Source organism: Vombatus ursinus, unplaced genomic scaffold (assembly GCF_900497805.2).
Source record: "Vombatus ursinus unplaced genomic scaffold, bare-nosed wombat genome assembly UNPS02012958.1, whole genome shotgun sequence".
NCBI lineage: Eukaryota > Metazoa > Chordata > Mammalia > Diprotodontia > Vombatidae > Vombatus > Vombatus ursinus.
The window spans coordinates 607,002-624,648 of record NW_020952736.1 but is presented as its reverse complement, the minus strand read 5'-3'; the positions used below and the strand labels follow the sequence as shown (position 1 = coordinate 624,648).

Here is a 17,647-nt window from a genome sequence, read left to right as displayed (position 1 = left end):
GCCCAGCCTAGTAGTCTTCCTTGGAAGTTCATGGCCTTGGCACATTTTGTCATTTCAAGTAAACTGAGAAGTATATGTCTATAGCCTGATGCTAGAGGTGGACCAGTGGGCTGAGCAAAGCTGTCATTAAATTGTGTCTTTGGTTTACTAGCTTTTTTCATCATGGCAAGAAAAATCCTTAATCTTTTTCTGTCTTTAACCAATACCACATTTAAAGATACAACCAGTCTCATTCTGAAATAGTTATTAAAGGGAGTTGGAAAGAGGTCATTTGGTGCTTTGCTGGCATTTCACCCCACCTATCTTTAAATTAATTAAATGTCAATTCAGTGCTCTCCCAAACAAAAAAAAAGTTTGAAATTATTATGTGGGACAATTAATTGGCCTAATCATCTGGCTGCTTATCTATCTGTGTGAAAAAGAAAGGGGAGGGGAATAGAGAAGGGGTGTAAGTCATGTTCTCCATTGGGTTCAAAAGGCCATAATTACATTTAAGTAAAACAGGGGAAGATTATTTCCCATTAAATTGTAAAGGTTGGGTATGAGGTGGGTCAGAGGAAACTGAGGAAATTGCAAGTATTGAGATTTTGGAATGATATATAGAAGAAGTTGATTTATTTATATTCTTCATTTCTCCTGACTGAAGATTCAGAGTAGACAGACTTCTGCAAACACATGGAAAGTTTCTCTTCCAAAGTTAACTTTTTGCTGGTTTATCCATGACTTGTGCTAGTAGCAAATCTCTTGAGCCCTGTGTGCTTATTTCAAGAACAAACTCTATGTCACCACAAGGGGGAGCCATTATTCATTATTAAAGCAATCTCCTTGAGCTGTTTCAGAAGGCTAATTAATAACATGTTATTTACCTGGTACATTGACTCCCAACCCTCATTTCTACTGTGGGGGTGAGGAGAGGGGTGTTTTCATTTATTCTTAGGTATGTTATTAAGTTTTTGATTCTAAAAACAAAATTCATTTTAATTCATTTTTTAAAATCTGCCCTACAGCACTAATAGAAGTGGTGAGTGTTGGGCTTAGTGGTAGTTTGATCACAAAATCAAACAAATATTGGGCATTGTATCTCATAAGTCTAGCAATGCTATGTACGGTAGCTAGGGAAAACTTCAAGGTAGATATTGATCAAATAAGGAAGGGCAGTCTAGTTTTGAAAAGGACTCGGGATCAGTGATGGAACTAAAATGGGCCTCACTTTCCTAGTTCCATTTTTGAAAAGCAGAGAACAGACCAGAATAGTAGTCATTGTTGTTTCCTTATAGAATTATCACTGTGGGTCCCTGATTTGTTTGTCCCTAAGCCATTTTGTGGATGAATACAATGATGGAAAAAGCCTAATTTAGAGGAAAGAATACTGAACTGGATAACAAGGCCTGGGCTCCAGTCCTCCTTCTGCCATTAACTCATTTAGTAACCTTGGGGCAAGTTACTTAGTCTTAGAAATTCTAATGTTAAAAAAAGACCTCACAGATCATCTAGTCTAACCTCTACCTGAAGCATGAATGCTTTCTGATGAATCCTCTTCAAGTTTTGATCTAGTTTCTGCCAGAACTGTAGTGTGCCAAAAGTAAGACATCTGCATTTATTTCAATTTGAGTTATTCATAACTTGCTAAGCACTGTGCTGGACATCATGAAGTGACTGTGCCCCTCAGACTATGACATGAATTGACCTTTCTGGGCCTCAGTTTCTGTGCCTGTAGAATGAGTGGTTGGACCAAAGGCTCTCTTTAGGTTCTTTTTAGCATTAACATTCTGTGATTTTTCTCTCTCTCTCTCTCTCTTTTTTTTTAAAGGCAGTTGGGGTTAAGTGACTTGCCCAGGGTCACGTAGCTACTTAGTGTCAAGTGTTTGGTCTGAGGCTGGATTTGAACTCAGGTCCTCCTGACTTCAGGGCCGGTGCTCTATCCACTACCCCACCTAGCTCCCCCTTTTTTACCTTTTATTTAAGGAAAATATCCAGCCTCAGAAAATGCTAGGTGTTTCTATTGGTTTAGAGCATTATGGCCTGTGTGATCAAGTATTTCAGAAATTGTAATGAGTTCTCATAAATTTGCTTTTTAGTTGTAAGTGGTGTTAGGTGGTATAATATTTCTGTCACATCCACATATCCTAGATAATTTCTTCTCTGCCATGGTGTACTGCACATAATAGAAGCTTATTAAGTGTGTGTTGATCTGACTTGAATTTCCATGGTATCAACAAAAGTAGTTGGCCCTAAATTGTAACCTCCTAGGTGTTTGCACTAATTAGTTGTCACTAATACTATCTCCTTCTTTCCTTCACTGGGCCAGAATATTTTCTCTGTATAATCACAGCATTGCTTGCGTTCTGAGAGCACAGCATCAAAGTTTCTTCTTAAACTCTTCCAACTTTAAATGTTTCCTAGGTTTAATGAGGTTTCTGGAAATTTCATTTTAGTTATTCCAGGTACCATTGCTTCTGTTGTAATCCAGACCTGGAGAATTATTAGAGGGACCTGAGTGGTCCATGTGGCTTTAAAGGTGAAAGAAAGACAAATTTTAGTTAAAAGAATGTTAGAAGCAGGAACTATGGTTCTTTTGAATGAAATCTCATTCTCTTTCTGTAAGAAAGCTTTTTTTCTGTTTCTGACTAGATAAGTTGTATATCCTATCATTGCTTTCGATTCACTGGTCTCTTGGTAGTAAGTATCATTCAGCTAGCTCCTGCTATAAGAGAGTAGATTCTTTGGGGATACAAATATAAATAAATAAAAGACATAATACTTGAGCCTGCAAGTTCTGTAAAGCAGTTTGGGCTTATAAAGTATCCCAGAAGAGAAAGTATCATTAGAGGAATTTATTCTGGTGGTCATGCTTATACTTCCTGTCACCAGTCTTGGGGTACATGTTCTTGGGGTTTGGGGAACTTTGTCTGTATTGTGTAAGGATTCTCTCCAGTAAACTTAACTATAAAATTTTAACAGGAGCCTTGTGTGTAGCTGTTATCTGAGTAGCCTCTGCAGTGTTTTGGGCCATATAAAAAGGAAATCATCAGAATACTTTAGATGGAATTACTATTCAGGTGTGGGTTGACTTAGACCTGGGGTTTTTAACGCTTTCTGTGTGTGCTTGGACCCCTAGGGCAGTCAGTCGGGTGAAGCCTATGGAGCCTACCTCAGAATTATGTTTTTAAATGCATGGAATATAATACACAGGATTGCAAAGAAAACAGATCATATTGAGATACAGTTATCAAAATATTAAAAAAGGAAGTGAAACAAGTTCAAAGACACCAGGTTAAGAACATCTAGCCTTGATAATGTCTGGGGTGCCAGCTCTTGAAATTCTGTGAATTAGGAAGGGATAAACAAGCTCATTACTCAGGGCAGATGTTGTGATATTATCAGATGACACTTAAGTAGACCTTCTTAGAAGGCTATTCAAACAGAACGGGGAAGAATAAACATTCAAGAACCAGTTTAAGTCCAGAATCAATGAAGGTAGTAAGAGCATTCATTTTAGATGAATTCAAATCTTAAACCAGCTGAAGAACAGGATACAGAAAGGTCCTCAGAGGTTGGAGGATCTCCTGAAATTAACAATGTAACATTCAGTAATGGTAAGTGTAAAAGTTTTAAATTCAGATAAAAAAAATTAGCTGGAGTTTTGGAAGAAACCTGTCTAAGTACCAGTTCAGGTGAAGAGGCAAGGGCCTTAGAATTCTAACATGTGAAGAAAAAGCATGACTCGGAGGCTTGAGAAACTAGCCCACCTGAGGCTACTTTTATAGAATTATGCATCAGGGACCATGGAAGGAGTTCACCTCCAATGAAGAAGCATTTAATAAATGGCTGTTTGCTGCTACTGTGCCAGGCACTAAGAATACAGAGGAAAAAAAACAAACCAGGAAGACCTGAATTCAAATCCAATCTCAGACATTTATTAGCTGTGTGACCTTGGGCAAGTCACCTATTACCTCAGTTTCCTCAACTGTAAAATGGAGATAATAATAGCATCTACCTCCCAGGGTCGTTGTGATGCTCAAATAAGATAACCGTAAAGTGTTTAACACAATGCCTGCCCCATACTAAGCATCATATAAATGTTAACCCTTGACTATTAAATAATAAGTAATACAAAATATATCTTCTCCCCTTTCCCCCCTACCTCTCCAAACAGACAAAAAAAGTTTGGGAGGAGGTCCTGGCAGGTGGGGATCATGAAAGGTTTATGAGGGAAGCTAAGATTTTGAGAAGCAGAGGTAGGAAGAGGGAGCACATTCTAGGTGGGGGTAACAACAGCCTATGCAAAGGCATTGAGGGGGAAAAGGAGTGTGATGAATGAGGAACCAGAAGAATGCCAGTTTGCTAGATTGTAGAGAGCACAAAGGAGATTTAAGCGTGGTAAGCTTGAAAAGGTAGGTTGGAGCGGGATTGTAAAGAGCTTGAAATTCTGCCTGATGAGTTTGTATATGATCCTAGGGACACTAGGCAACCATTGAAATTTCTTCAGCAAGGGAATAATATGGTCAGACCTGTGCTTTAGAAATATCATTTTGGTATCTGTATAAAGGAGGGATTGGAGAGGGGAGAGACTGGAGGCAGGGAGACCAGTGAGGAGGCTGTTGTGGTAGTATAGGCTAGAGGTAAGGAGGTCCTCAGCTAGTGTGGTAGCTGTGTCAATGGAGAGATGAGTCAATGAGTTGACAGCTGATTAGATGTGTGGGAGGGAGAGTGAAGAGTCAAAGATGATTGGTACCTTTGACAGAAATAGGGAGTTAGGAAGAAGAGTGGATTTTGGGGGAAAGCTAATGAGTTCTGTTTTGGAGAAGTTTTAAGTATCCATTTGGCCTTAGACTAGGGCTGCATATTTGGTCTGGGAATCATTTGTATAGAGATGACAATTGAATCTATAGTAGCTTATAAGCCTAATAGGAGAGAGAGGCTATAAAGAGAAAAGAAGAAAGCTCAGAACAGCCTTCATTGCCCTTATGGAGGCAGATCCAACAAGGGAGTGGTCATCCAGGTGAACTGAGAACCTGATGAGGGTTCTCAACTCCTTGCTGTCTGTTTTTACATCACCTGTATTTTCTAATATAGCCCTCCTAGACTTCATCCTTATAATGGATGGACATTTTTAGTGTGTAGAGCTCAGTTTAGTTTAAGGAAGAATTGGAGTAGTCCAAAAATTAAATGGGCTGCTTGTGTTATGGCGAATTTCTTCATTACCACCAACCAGGGCTTAGACTAAATGACTACCCAACTTTAAGTTTCTCATTTGGTGACTATGAGATTTCAAATCTGGGTAATTAGAAGAATTTTGAGTAAGACCGAGAATTTTGAAGTGAGGGATGTGTCATGAAATTCAGGGAGTTAAAATGTTGCTAAGCTGGTAGCTAATGTTGTGGTAACAGTTAACAAGAGTTATTTTTCTTTCTTTTCTAGGAGACCATGGGGCTCAACTTGGCCTTCACGGGGCTAGTGGTGATGGAATACATGATGACACAGCTGGTGGGGTGGAAGGAGAGTCCAGCTCAGACCCCCAGCCCCAGCCTGGTCGAAGGACACGTCGGGAGGCTTGCACCTGCCCTTATTGTAAAGACAGTGAAGGGAGGTGAGTCGTCTTCCCAGAAATTCAAAATAAATCTCATTTGTTTTAGAAGAGGAAAAGAAAGAAAGGCTGTTGGGAACAGTGATATGTTGGGAAGGGCTAAAATTAAAAATATATCAAACTTTTTCACATATCTTGAATGTGAATCAAGGGCTATATTCTCTTATCTTTTCATCCTTTAGAAAATCAGTTCTTTGTTTAGTTCTTTCTTTAATCAATTCCTCCAGCTTTTAGTTTTTCCTGACTGAATCTTCATCCTAGGAGAGTACTTATGTATACATTATGGAATATTCCAAAGGCTTAAGGAGAGGAAAATCCTTTTCCCTGTGTAACTAACCAGCCAAAAATCAGTGGCCAAGTCATAGTGTTTTCCACGAGTGATACCTAAAGTTGGGCATTATAAACATCCTTTTAGATGATTGACAAATGATACTTAAACTGCACAAATTACTTTTATCAATGATCATTCCTTGATGATAATAATAACCAACATTTATATAGCACTTACTACGTGTCAAGCACTATGCTAAGCTCTTTACAATTTTTATCTCATCTGATCTCACAACAACCCTGGGAGATAAGTGCTATTATTATCCCCATTTTACAGCTGAGGAAACCGAGGCAGACAGTAGTTGGGGGTTTGTTTTTTTTTTTTTTTTTTTTTGAGCTCAAGTCTTCTTGACTCCAGGCCCGGTGTTCTCTGCATGATGGCATCCCCATGCTGCCCCACTGAAATTGAGTATGGAACATAGGACAATAAGGGGCTGATATCCAAAGAAAAATACAGGGCAAGTAGCAAGCATTGGTGATTTTGAATGTTACTTGTTTCCTAGGGGTAGAGATAAACCCAGGTGCTCCCTAGGCTGTATGATTTCTCAGGTCCCCTTGTATGTAAGGGTTTGCATTATAGACAGAGAGAGAGAGTGTGTGTGTGTGTGTGTGTGTGTGTGTGTAGGAGGTCACCTTGTTCATATCTGAAAAGATGACAAATGGTGGCTATGTTCTCTCTGACAGGGGCTCTGGGGACCCTGGTAAAAAGAAGCAACATATCTGCCACATGCCAGGTTGTGGCAAAGTTTATGGCAAGACTTCCCACCTTCGGGCACACCTACGATGGCACACAGGCGAGAGGCCCTTTGTCTGTTCCTGGATGTACTGTGGAAAGCGCTTTACCCGCTCAGATGAGCTTCAGCGGCACAAACGCACACACACAGGTGAGTGAGCATCTGTTGAGAGGCAGGTCAACTGAGAGACTGGTCACCTGGTCCAAAACATATCTTGAAATAAACATGTGCTGTTCAAAGACCTCTTCTGCCCCAAGGTTAGAGTCTTTGGTGAACTTACAGTCTAGTTGGAAAAACAGAAAATATGCACATACTGACAAACCTGATAAACAACAATTTTAGTTCAAATATTATAGAATGAAGTATAACTGAACTTTTATAAAGGTTTTAGAAGATTTTGGATTTTTTTTAATAAGGAAATGCTTGATGGGAAAGGGAGATGAGAGTATATTAGGAGAATAATGTGACATAAAAGCAAAAGGCCTAAGTAGAGCTTCAAAAGATTTAACCTAGAGCAAACTTGAGTATATGGACTAATTCATGTAGAAGAGAAGTTAGACTTTTTATGATTGGTGTCAGGGTATAGAACCAGGACCAGTGGCTGAAAGTTACAGATTTTGAGTCAACATAATGAAAAGCTTCCTAATAATTAAGTTATCTCCCAGTGGAATAGGCTGCTCTTGGAGGGAATGGGTTCCCCTGACTGAAAAGGTCTTCCAGGAGGAGATTCACCAATCTCTTGGGTGTTCTAGAGAGGTTCGACTAGCTGACCAAAGTTGTGACCTGTTGTGGAAGTGAGGGAAGTCCCTTTGAACCGATTCTTCCTCCTCTTAATAGAACAACCACACCACTGCTCTGCTTCTTCCCTCCCCTTGATAAATAAACAAATAAAGTTTGCAAAAGACTTCTGGTGCTTGTGTCACCTGCTCCTCATCTCCCCTAGCAGTACTTTTTATACTAGAATGATTCCCTCAGGGATTGCCCATTACCTTTATCTCACAGAAGGGCTTAGTGTCAGGGTGTAGTGGGTAGAAACTTCAGGAGTTTAGTAGCACCCTTCTTTGGGGGTTAGAGTAAAATAGAGATGCCTCCTAGGAGAAAAACACAGGCTTGCCCTGCAAATATGACATGACCTTCTGGGATAGTCATACTAGGTGCTTCTAACATGACATATTCTAGGATAGAGGTTTGGGCAAGGTACCTAGTCTTTCAACCACCCCTCCCTCTTTACCTCTTTTTCAAAGTTATGTCTCCTCACCTTTCCTCTTTCTGTTCATCCAGGTGAGAAGAAGTTTGCCTGCCCTGAGTGCCCCAAACGCTTCATGAGAAGTGACCATTTGTCGAAGCACATCAAGACCCACCAGAATAAAAAAGGAGGCCCAGGAGTGGCCCTGAGCGTAGGCACCATGCCCCTGGACAGTGGGGCAGGCTCAGAGGGCAGTGGCACTCCCACTCCTTCTGCCCTCATTACCACCAACATGGTAGCTATGGAAGCTATTTGCCCAGAGGGTATTGCCCGACTTGCCAACAGTGGCATCAACGTCATGCAGGTAGCTGACCTGCAGTCTATCAATATCAGTGGCAATGGCTTCTGAGATCAGGTGCCCAGTGCCAGAGACACGGGCTGTACCCACAAACCCTGGGGTACAAGGTAGCATGGGTCCAAGAGACATGTGGGAGAGGGAGCCACGAGGCATTAAAGATGCACAGCAATGGGAAGTGTGGGGAGGGCCCCGGAGATGAGTTGGGGCCTTAGTACCCTACCTGGAATGGGGCATGGGAGTGGAAGCTGTTGATGTGACCCTGCTACCCTACATGGAGCATTTGACCCCAGACGGTTTCCTTTTAAACTTCCTTTCCCCAACCTCTCCCTTTCTGCTTTACTTATCTTACCTCCCCCATGATGGATCCTTCCCTCTTCCCCCTTCCTTAAAGCCATCATGCCTTGATAAATATATATATGATCATTGAAATACTTTTTAACAAAAGACAGATTCTATATTATATATATGTGTATATATAAAGTATATAAAAGACATTCACAATGGGGAGTAGGCTCAGACTCAGAAGGAGGAGGAGGAACATCCTGTGACCAAAATACCATGGTCAGTTTTATAATAATGCCTTACCTCCTTGTGGCTGGGCCTTGGCCTGGCAGACCAGGCCTTTCTGCAGATGCTGTCCTGACATCCCATGAGATTAAGCATTCATATACTCTGCTTTTAGGTTTTATATATATATGGTTTGTTTTTCTTCATTTTGTCATTTTAATTGGGAGCAGCTTTCTGTACTACCTTTCTCAATCACACCCTTACAGTCTCCTCCCACCCCCCTACCCCCTTTTTCCTCTTTCCTCCTAATCATTTAGTGTTCATCTTTTAGATGGTATTCTTTGGACCAGGGCTCCAAGTATTTTTTGAGTCATCTTTGGTCCTGACAGTAAAATGGGAAGAGAAGCCCTGAGCCCTGGGCCAGTGCTTGAAGTGGCAGGGTCAGAGAGCCATTCAGAGAAACTACTGATGGAGACGTTCCCCTCACTTTCTCCCACCCTGGAGCCAGAGAGTCAGAGGCAGTGCCTTTTTGTCATCTTCAAGCATCCAGAATCACAGGTGGTTCTAGGAAAAAGGACAGTAGGCCACAGAGACATGGTTCAAGCCATATGAAACATCAAAAGACGGTGGTAGAGTAGTGAGCGAGGAGTGGAACACGGGGATGAAGGATGTGCCCAGACCAGGAGGGTACCTACAATAACTAGCCTCGGGGTTAGTTGGAGACTTAGTTGAATTTGTTTCACCTGCTTCCAGGTTCTAGTTTGATTTTTCTTAAAGCCTCGACTTCATACTGCCGAAAAAGCAGTACTATTCTTTACTTAGAACATCCCTAGAAGTTTCCCTCTGACTTCATTATTATCACAATTTGATGTTTTTACCCCAATTTCAATCCTTCAGAATTATTTGGGGACAAAAGTAGGATTGTTCTGGGATGCAGTAAATTAGTAGGAGATCAGAAGAATTTTTTCCCCTCACGCTGTTATCTGCTCTGGGAGATTGTAGGGATGACACCTCAGAAGAGGAGTGGCTCCTATGCTTCATTGGAGGCGCCAGTGTCTTTAGAAACAAAATCTTCCCATTTCCTTTAGGCCCAGATCTAGAGGAGAGTCCAGGAATGACAGCAACAGGAAGCTATTGGTTCATTTGTCATTGAGAGATCCAGAAGCAGTTCGAATCGGCCTCAAGGCCCAGCCGCTAAAGTCTGGTGTCTTTTGACGGTTTGGTTTCTCATCAGGGAGATTTTCACTCACTGTGAGCAAGGTGCAGAAATGGATGTGTCTGTGTGGATCTGCTGGGTTGGGGATAAGTTTCTGTTAGCCACTATTAAAGCAGACCTGCAATAAATGAAAATTACCCTGAGCTGATAGAGCTAGTGAAGTGTGCATGTGTGCATGTGTGTGTTCATGTCTACATACATGTAAGAGAAATTGTATTTGAAATTGTTGAAAAGAATCAAAAAGCTCTAGAATCAAAACACCTCAAGACCCCTTTCATAGAAATCCATTTTTATCTGTGCACTTGAGTGTGTCCCAGAGGTCACTTCTTTGCTTATAACAGTCACACTTTGAAACCAGGCAAGTTAAGGGGTTGTAAAAACATACTAAACTCCTTCTGCACTTTTTGAGGGGAAATGATTATATATGTGTGTGTGAAAGTGAAAACAGTGTCCCAGTCTATAAGCAGAGGCCTAGACCTTTTCATAAATTGTCTTTTTACTGTTGCTACAAATAGGTGATGCTGTGATTCTGCCTTATATTTTATGTAAAATCCAGAAAGATTAGGGTTTTGGTGTTTGGTTTTTTTTTTTAACCTGAAGCTCAATGACTGTTAATATCTTAAAGATTAACTTGAAGCATGTTCAGCTCCATTCTGTGAGGACTTATGCTGTTTTCAAACTCAGGAATCATTTGCAAGGATCTTAGGTAACCTAAGATTGTTTCCTAGACCAAATCCTGTTTTTGCTGAAACAAAGGAATTTGTGCCCCAGCCTATCATCCTACCATCCCATCGTCCCCACTGCCCCCTTCTCCCCAGCTCCAGGAGAGAACTCAGCAGATTTTTTCAATGTAGACTTATAATCATGTACTTTTGGATCCGTTAAAGGAAGGGGGCAGGACACCCCAATGAATATTTTAATATTTTACTGGTACAACTCAACAAGGCACAGCCTCCCCTAGCAATGTGGGATTATGGGGAAAATCAGTTCAGTGCTGCTCCTGGGGACAATGGAGCCTTTGGGAAAGGTATTTGAGGTTGGTTCTTTATTGAGTGAAGGGCTATGGGTTTACTTCTCGAAAAGCATATATCATCCTTTCCTTGGATCAATTTACAGCAAACCCATCTTTTCCTTTGTTCTCCCTTCCATCCACCAAGGAGGTTCCCAAGGCAGGGGTGTTGTTTGGCCCATGAACTTTTGAGAGTTGGCCTTTGGCAGCTTGAGGCCCCTGGACTCCACAGTAGGGAGTAGGGGGCGCTGTGCCTAGTTAGGAGTTAAAGCTCTTTTCTGAATGTCCCTTTTCCCTAAGGTTTTAGCCATCAGAGATTAATCCAGCTGTCAGTTAGACTGATCCTGAGACTCATCTCCCCTCCCTCATGAGATGTATGATCATTTTTTTTATGACCAATCCTGTTTTGTTGTGGGGTTTTTTGGGGGGGGGAGGGGTGTAGGGGATAGGATAGGAGAGGTGATGTTAAAGCATTCATTCCCTTGCCTGGCCTTTGTACCTTTTGGCTTCCTCCCTTGTTTCCCAAAATAGTAAGATATCCCATACTATCTTTTCAGGGACCTTCTAGCTGTCCTATTCCACCCTGACCTGTGGGTTCTGAACAGAGTGCAGTTTAATGGGTAATTCCTGAGCCCAGCCCAAACCTGAATAAACAGCTCGTCCCTTTCTCCACACCTTAACTTAAGGAAATACAGAAGTAATGATATGGGTTTAGGAGTGGGGGAGGGTTGGGTACAAAAGCTGTAAATTAATATGGCTGATTTATTTCTACTATATATATATATTTTTTGCTTTTGTATATCTTATATAGGAAACTTTAAGCATTGTATTTTTTAACAAATCTGAGAAAGCACTATAAACTGCAGGTATTTGACTTTCAGAATATATTTTGTATTGTTAATATCTTCACATTGTGAATACTGGAAGCTGCAGATCTTTGCTGAAATGCAATAAATTTATATACCTTCTGGTGGGGTACAGGTGTTGGAGGGACCTTGTTGGGGGTGCTATCCAGGTCCCTGTCATGCTCTGGGGGAGCCTAGGTGCTACTTGATTAAAGTTTCCACCCAGCTACAATCATCCCTTGTGCCTGTCAGGCCTTGGGGTGAAGTTAAAAAGCACTTGGAGATGCAGGTGCCAAAAAAAAAAAAAAAGTGAGGATGGTCTAACTGCCTAGAGTGGGACCCCTTCAATTAGACCCCTACCCTACCCTGGGCTGGGAAGCCTCTGGTAATGGAAGTTAGAAAGTGAAATCTGTTCCGTCTCTTTTGGAAAGAGAGGGGTTAGTTTGTCAGGGGATGAAAGGTGGCAGCAGTAGCCTTGGGAAGGGGGAGGAGGATGTGGCATTCATCCAAACCCGGAAAAGGTTGCTTTTGAAAACTGCTGATAAAATATGAGCAGGTTATTACTTTTTGTTTGGGAGCCCAAACTCTCCCTGGTGCCTCTTTTGGCTCTACTCCCGGGCCACAGACTCTTCCAAGGAGGATGAGCAGACCAGCTTTGAGGTTGATTCACTTTCTTTTCTCTGTTCTCCTCTGAACACCAGCGCCCAGGCACTAGCTAAGGTCACAGGGCAGAAGTAAGTTGCCTTAAGCTTAAATCCTTCTCTCCTATTTCTCACTCTAGCTTTTAATTCCCTTTCCTGAGACCCTGGGCTTTAGGACTCCCTGACTTATTTCCCTCAATCTGGGGTGAGCATTGACCCAGTTCTTCAACACCAAACCAGTTTCCCCAAGTCCTATCACTCTCCACAAAACTGGTTGAGGAGAAGGGTGTTGGGAGATGGTCTGGTCAGCCCTGGGAGGGAGGGCATATTGCTTGGTAGCTGAAGTCTTATTATTTTGCAGGGTGACCTAACACTTTTCTTTTTCCCTACCCCCAAAACAGCCTTAGCCTTCAACTGTTAGGGATTCTAGATATTACAGGATGTTGGCAGTCTGTTTGGCTTTTCCCCACGCTTTTCTTGGTCTTACCTCAGGATTGGAGAGAAAGATCAGTCACAGGCAAGGCTAGGTCTAGGGCTGCGGTTACTGAGGAAGAACAGGGAATTGAATTTATTTTCCTGGTTCTCCCTGTTGTTGAGGGGAAAAAGGGGTATATTTGCCTGTGTTTGTCCTTCCAATGCTCAGAAATGCTACTGTGCCTTCTTCCTCCTGGGGAGCAGGAAGCAGGCTTCAGCTACCTAGCTTTTCTCCCATGCAATACCTGGTGTTTTCCCCAGGGAAGGGTTGGCATAGGTAAGCCTCTATCCTGCTGCTTAGCCCCTCTCCCTATGGCTTCCCCTGCCTTCACCAAGGACTGGGGAAAGATGGGGGGGACTTGCTCGTGGTAGTTTTCCCAGGATGACCTGCTTCTTCATGAGTCTCAGCCATCCCCTTCAAAGGCTGTGACCCAACTTCTTGTGCCTAAAACTTTAGATGATATTTTTTTAATCTCCTAACACTGGTAATAACCAGTCACCACACAACTGCCTTTAAAAAAAAAAATCTCAATATCATGCTGTTTCTGTTGGTTTCCAGCAGATTACCACCAGAGCTCTATGGGGAAATAGGTTTTAAGTTCTCTCTGTATTTCATCTAGAACTCCTGCCCTTTTTTACTCGTTATTTCCTCTTCTCTTGCCTCTTATCTCTTGTCCATCAGTCTTTTCTCCCTTTTGCTCATATGTCTCTTGTCTCATTTTCTTGTCTCTTTCCCCTTGTTCTTGTCTGGGTTGGGTGGGGTGGGGGAGGGAACTTTTTTTTTTTTGCCTTTTTGTACAAAGATTAGTTTCAATGTAGTCTGTAGCTCCTTTGTAAACCAATTAAAAGTTTTTTAATAAAAAGCCATGTCTCTGTGTGTGGAGGAGTGAGTTGAATGGGGTATTGAATGGATTTTTCTCATCCAAAAGCTTATGGTTATGAACAAGAGAGTTTATTGCACATTAACTAATCTAGCTGACTTGCCCTTTCTCTCCCCTAATTTTATTTGGGCAGACTTTAACTGTAATCATGTGCTTATTTCAAGATTCCCTAACTTAGTAGAAATAAGCAAAGGAAAAATTCCATTTTGGCCATATAAATAATGAAGCCAAATGTAAGTTTGGCCATTGTAGACTTAAGACCCATGAGAGATCCCTTTTTATTATCCTCAGAGGGAGAAAGTGATGTAGTTTGTGGGCCTTTGTTTTCTGCTCAAAATAATTGGTTCTTCCCTCCCAAAAACATCAGCCTTGTCTTCTTGCTGGGATTAGGAAACTGATCCCTGTGGATTTTCCATTAAGTTGGGATCCTATCCGTGGCCATCCCCCACCCCTCATTTTAAACTCATTGCTGCATCACTCAACTCTGAGCTCTGTCCCACCAGCAGAGATGGCCTATCCTCATACTCTTTGAGGAGGTTCAAGGCCATGGAGTGGAATGGTGTTTCCCAGCTTGATTCTGAACCTCGTTGCCCCATGGAAGTGTTAAGTTACCCACTCAGTCTGTTTTCCTCTCATCCTTCACAACCTATGTATATCTGAGCAGTCTCTTAGCTGGTAAAGGAAATTGGAGTGGATGTTTTCTACTCCCTCTGGTGTCAATTGGTGGGACCCCTACACATTCTTATAAGGGACCAGAGAAGGATGGACAGCTGTCTCTGTCCTTGGTGTGTGATCCCTGTAACAACTTTTCTCACTATAGCATTTCTCCTCACTTCGCATTGATGCCATAATATTCCCCTGCCTACTACTGTGTTTCACCATGCTAGGTCAATTTCCCCAAGAATAAGGAATAAAGAGTTACCTGGTTATATGATGCTTGTTGATAAGTAAACAGAACCTCTGTCAGTCCTCATTTCAGATTACCATAGAAGCTCAGGTTATAGAAATTGCCATGCCCCATAAACTAATCATTAGGAAGTTTAAATTTGCCCATTGGCAATATCTGCCCACTGGAAACGTTTGCCAATTGGACCTGTACCCCTGGGCCTAAGCAAAAGTCTAATCCCTTTTCCACTTGGCAGCCCTTCAAATACTTGAAGACAAGATACTCTTCAAGTCATCTATGTGTTAAACATCCCTAATTCCATCTACAATTTACTCATGGGACCTTCTTGAAGCCTTTCACTATCCTGGTTGTCCTCTGGACACTCCACATTCTTATTCCTGTGGCTTCCAGAATTGAAAATTCACGAGAAGTGATTTGACTGGGATAAGAGACCATCACGTCCTGCGTTCTGGATGTTATACCTAAGATTCCATTAGTTTTTTTACTCATATTGAATTCACTAACGTGTTTAGATCCTTTTTGTATTAACTTTGCCTTAGCCACACTATTCTCATCTTGTATGTGAAATTACAGGACTTTATATTTCTCTTATATTTTGTCTTAATAAGTTGAGACCAGTGCTTGAGATTTTTTTTGGACCCTGCTATCTAGAATCTTAATTTTGTGTCATTTGAAAATTTGGTAAGCATACTATTGCTGAAGGGGAATCTTAGAGGTCATACAACTCAGTCCCCTCATTTTACAAATTCAACAAACATCAACTACCTACTATGGAAATATACAAACATTTTTTAAAAAAATTCAAATTGGGGGAGGGGGAGGAGGTGATATAAGACATAACCTAATGGGTATGAGAAGAGGTAGAATGGGATAAAGAAGGAGGGTTCTAGATGGTGTTGAGAAATATAAGGGAAGGATTACTTTTGGTTAGGGAATTCAGGAGACTTCATAAAGGGGATCAGGAAGGGACAAACATTTATTTTGCAACTATAGATACTTATTAGGCAGCTGGGTGGCATAGTGGATAGCAAATTGGGCTTGGAATCAGAAAGTCATCTTCAAGAGTTCAAATCTGACCTCAGACATTTACTAGCTTAACTGTGTGACTCTAAGCAAGACACTTGACCCTGTTTGCCTCTGTTTCCTCATCCATAAAATGAGTTGGAGAAGGAAGTGGTAAACCACTGGTGTATTTGCCAAGAAAACCCCAAAATGAGGTCATGGAGAATTGGACACAACTGAAATGACTCATCAGGCACTTACCAGCCTCATTTTACAGTTGAGAAAACTGAGGCAAACATTAAGTGACTTCCCCAGGGTCACACAGCTAGGAAGTATCGGAGGCTAAATTTGAACTCAGGTGTTCCTGAATCCAGGCCCACTGTGCTACTACACCACCTAGCTGCCTGAAGAAGGTGGCACCTGAGATGGACCTTGAATGGAGAGAAACATTTCAATAGGTACATGTAAAGGTCATGGTGGATGTTATATTTGAATGGAAAATGCCAGGATAAGATGGAGGAGTAACTATAGTAATACGATTTGGCTTCCACTATGATGAAGGGTAATAGAGTGAAATTAGGCTGGGAATGGTAAGTTGGAGTCAAATTATGAAAGCACTACCTAATGAGTCTGTATTTTTCCTCCAATGGACCAATTGCCAATGAAGAGTTTTTGAGCAAAGGAGTAAATACAGTCAGGCAGAGTTGTGCATTAGGATGTTTTGGCAGATATGTAAAAAGAAACTGGAGAAGGGAGAGAGTAGAAGCAGAAGGAAGGCTGTTACTATAGGGAAGAGGTAAAAAAAAAATCTGAATCTTTACTCTTCTGCAATTTGGCTTCTAGCTGTGTGACCCTGGGGAGGTCACTTAATGTGTGCCTCAGTTTTCTCAACTGTAAAATGAGGCTGGGAAGTGCCTGATGCGTCATTTCAGTTGTGTCCAATTCTCCATGACCTCATTTTGGGGTTTTCTTGGCAAATACACCAGTGGTTTACCACTTCCTTTTCCAACTCATTTTACGGATGAGGTAACTGAGGCAAACAGGGTTAAGTGGCTCGCTTAGGGTCACACAGTTAAGCTAGTAAATGTCTGAGTCGTGGAGGGATGCCTCACTAGGAGGGGAAGGGAAGCTAGAGGCACTGTGGAGGGAAAATCAGCAGGAACCACATCAAGGTGAACAAGTCCAGTAGGTAGTTGGAGATGTAGAACTGTAGCTCGCTCAGAGGAGATATCAGTTCTGGATAAATAGTCTTGGGAGCCATGTAAAAACTGATGATAATTGAAACTATGGAAGTGGATATCACCAAAGGAAAGCCTTAAGCAGAAAAGAGGGCTGAGAACTAAGCTCACTCTGAACACCCTGGAGGAGGGAAATGAAGCAGTGAAAGAGACCTCGGACTGGTCAGTCAGGTAGGAGAACCGAGTAATCTTCCAAAAAAGAATCATCTTTGAGGATCCTAAAGAGGAAAATGTCCCTGGAAGATGAAGTTCCACACCATCAGAAGCTGCAGAAAAGTCAAAGGGAATTCTCACTGGAGTGGTCACAGGTAGAAGCCAAATTGCAGAAGACTAGAGTGAATGAATGGGGAGGAAATGAACTGTAGATGAGTCTTGATAGAAATTTAGCAGAGAAAGGAAGAAAAAATCCTGAACAGTAACTTGAAGTGATAGTGATGTCAAAAGAAGGTTTTTGATGATCCTGAGGATGTGGCAAGGGACATAATAAGAGGCAGAAGGGAAAGGAATCAAGGGCAGAAATAGCCTCGAAAAAATAAGGATGAAGAAGCCGCTAGGTGCATAGAGCACTGGACCTGGAGTTAGGAAGACTCATCTTCCTGAGTTCAAATCGTGCCTCAAACACTTATTAGCTTTGTGACCCTGGGCAAATCACTTAACCCTGTTTATCTCAGTTTCCTCATCTGCAAAATGAGCTGGAGAAGGAAATGGCAAGCCATTCTAGTATCTTTGCTA

The 17,647-nt window shown here is 41.7% G+C and overlaps 1 protein-coding gene across 1 annotated transcript in view; it reads left to right on the top strand.

Moving 5' to 3' along the window:
• The window catches only part of SP1 (Sp1 transcription factor), a 44,657-nt gene extending 32,554 nt beyond the window's left edge, over positions 1-12,103 (top strand). The window contains exons 8-10 of the mRNA XM_027858403.1: positions 5,422-5,590; positions 6,602-6,801; positions 7,933-12,103. Coding sequence (XP_027714204.1) covers positions 5,422-5,590; positions 6,602-6,801; positions 7,933-8,246 — 683 coding nt within the window. The 3' untranslated portion in view covers positions 8,247-12,103. The remainder of the gene's footprint in view (positions 1-5,421; positions 5,591-6,601; positions 6,802-7,932) is intronic.
• The last annotated feature ends 5,544 nt before the right edge of the window (positions 12,104-17,647 follow it).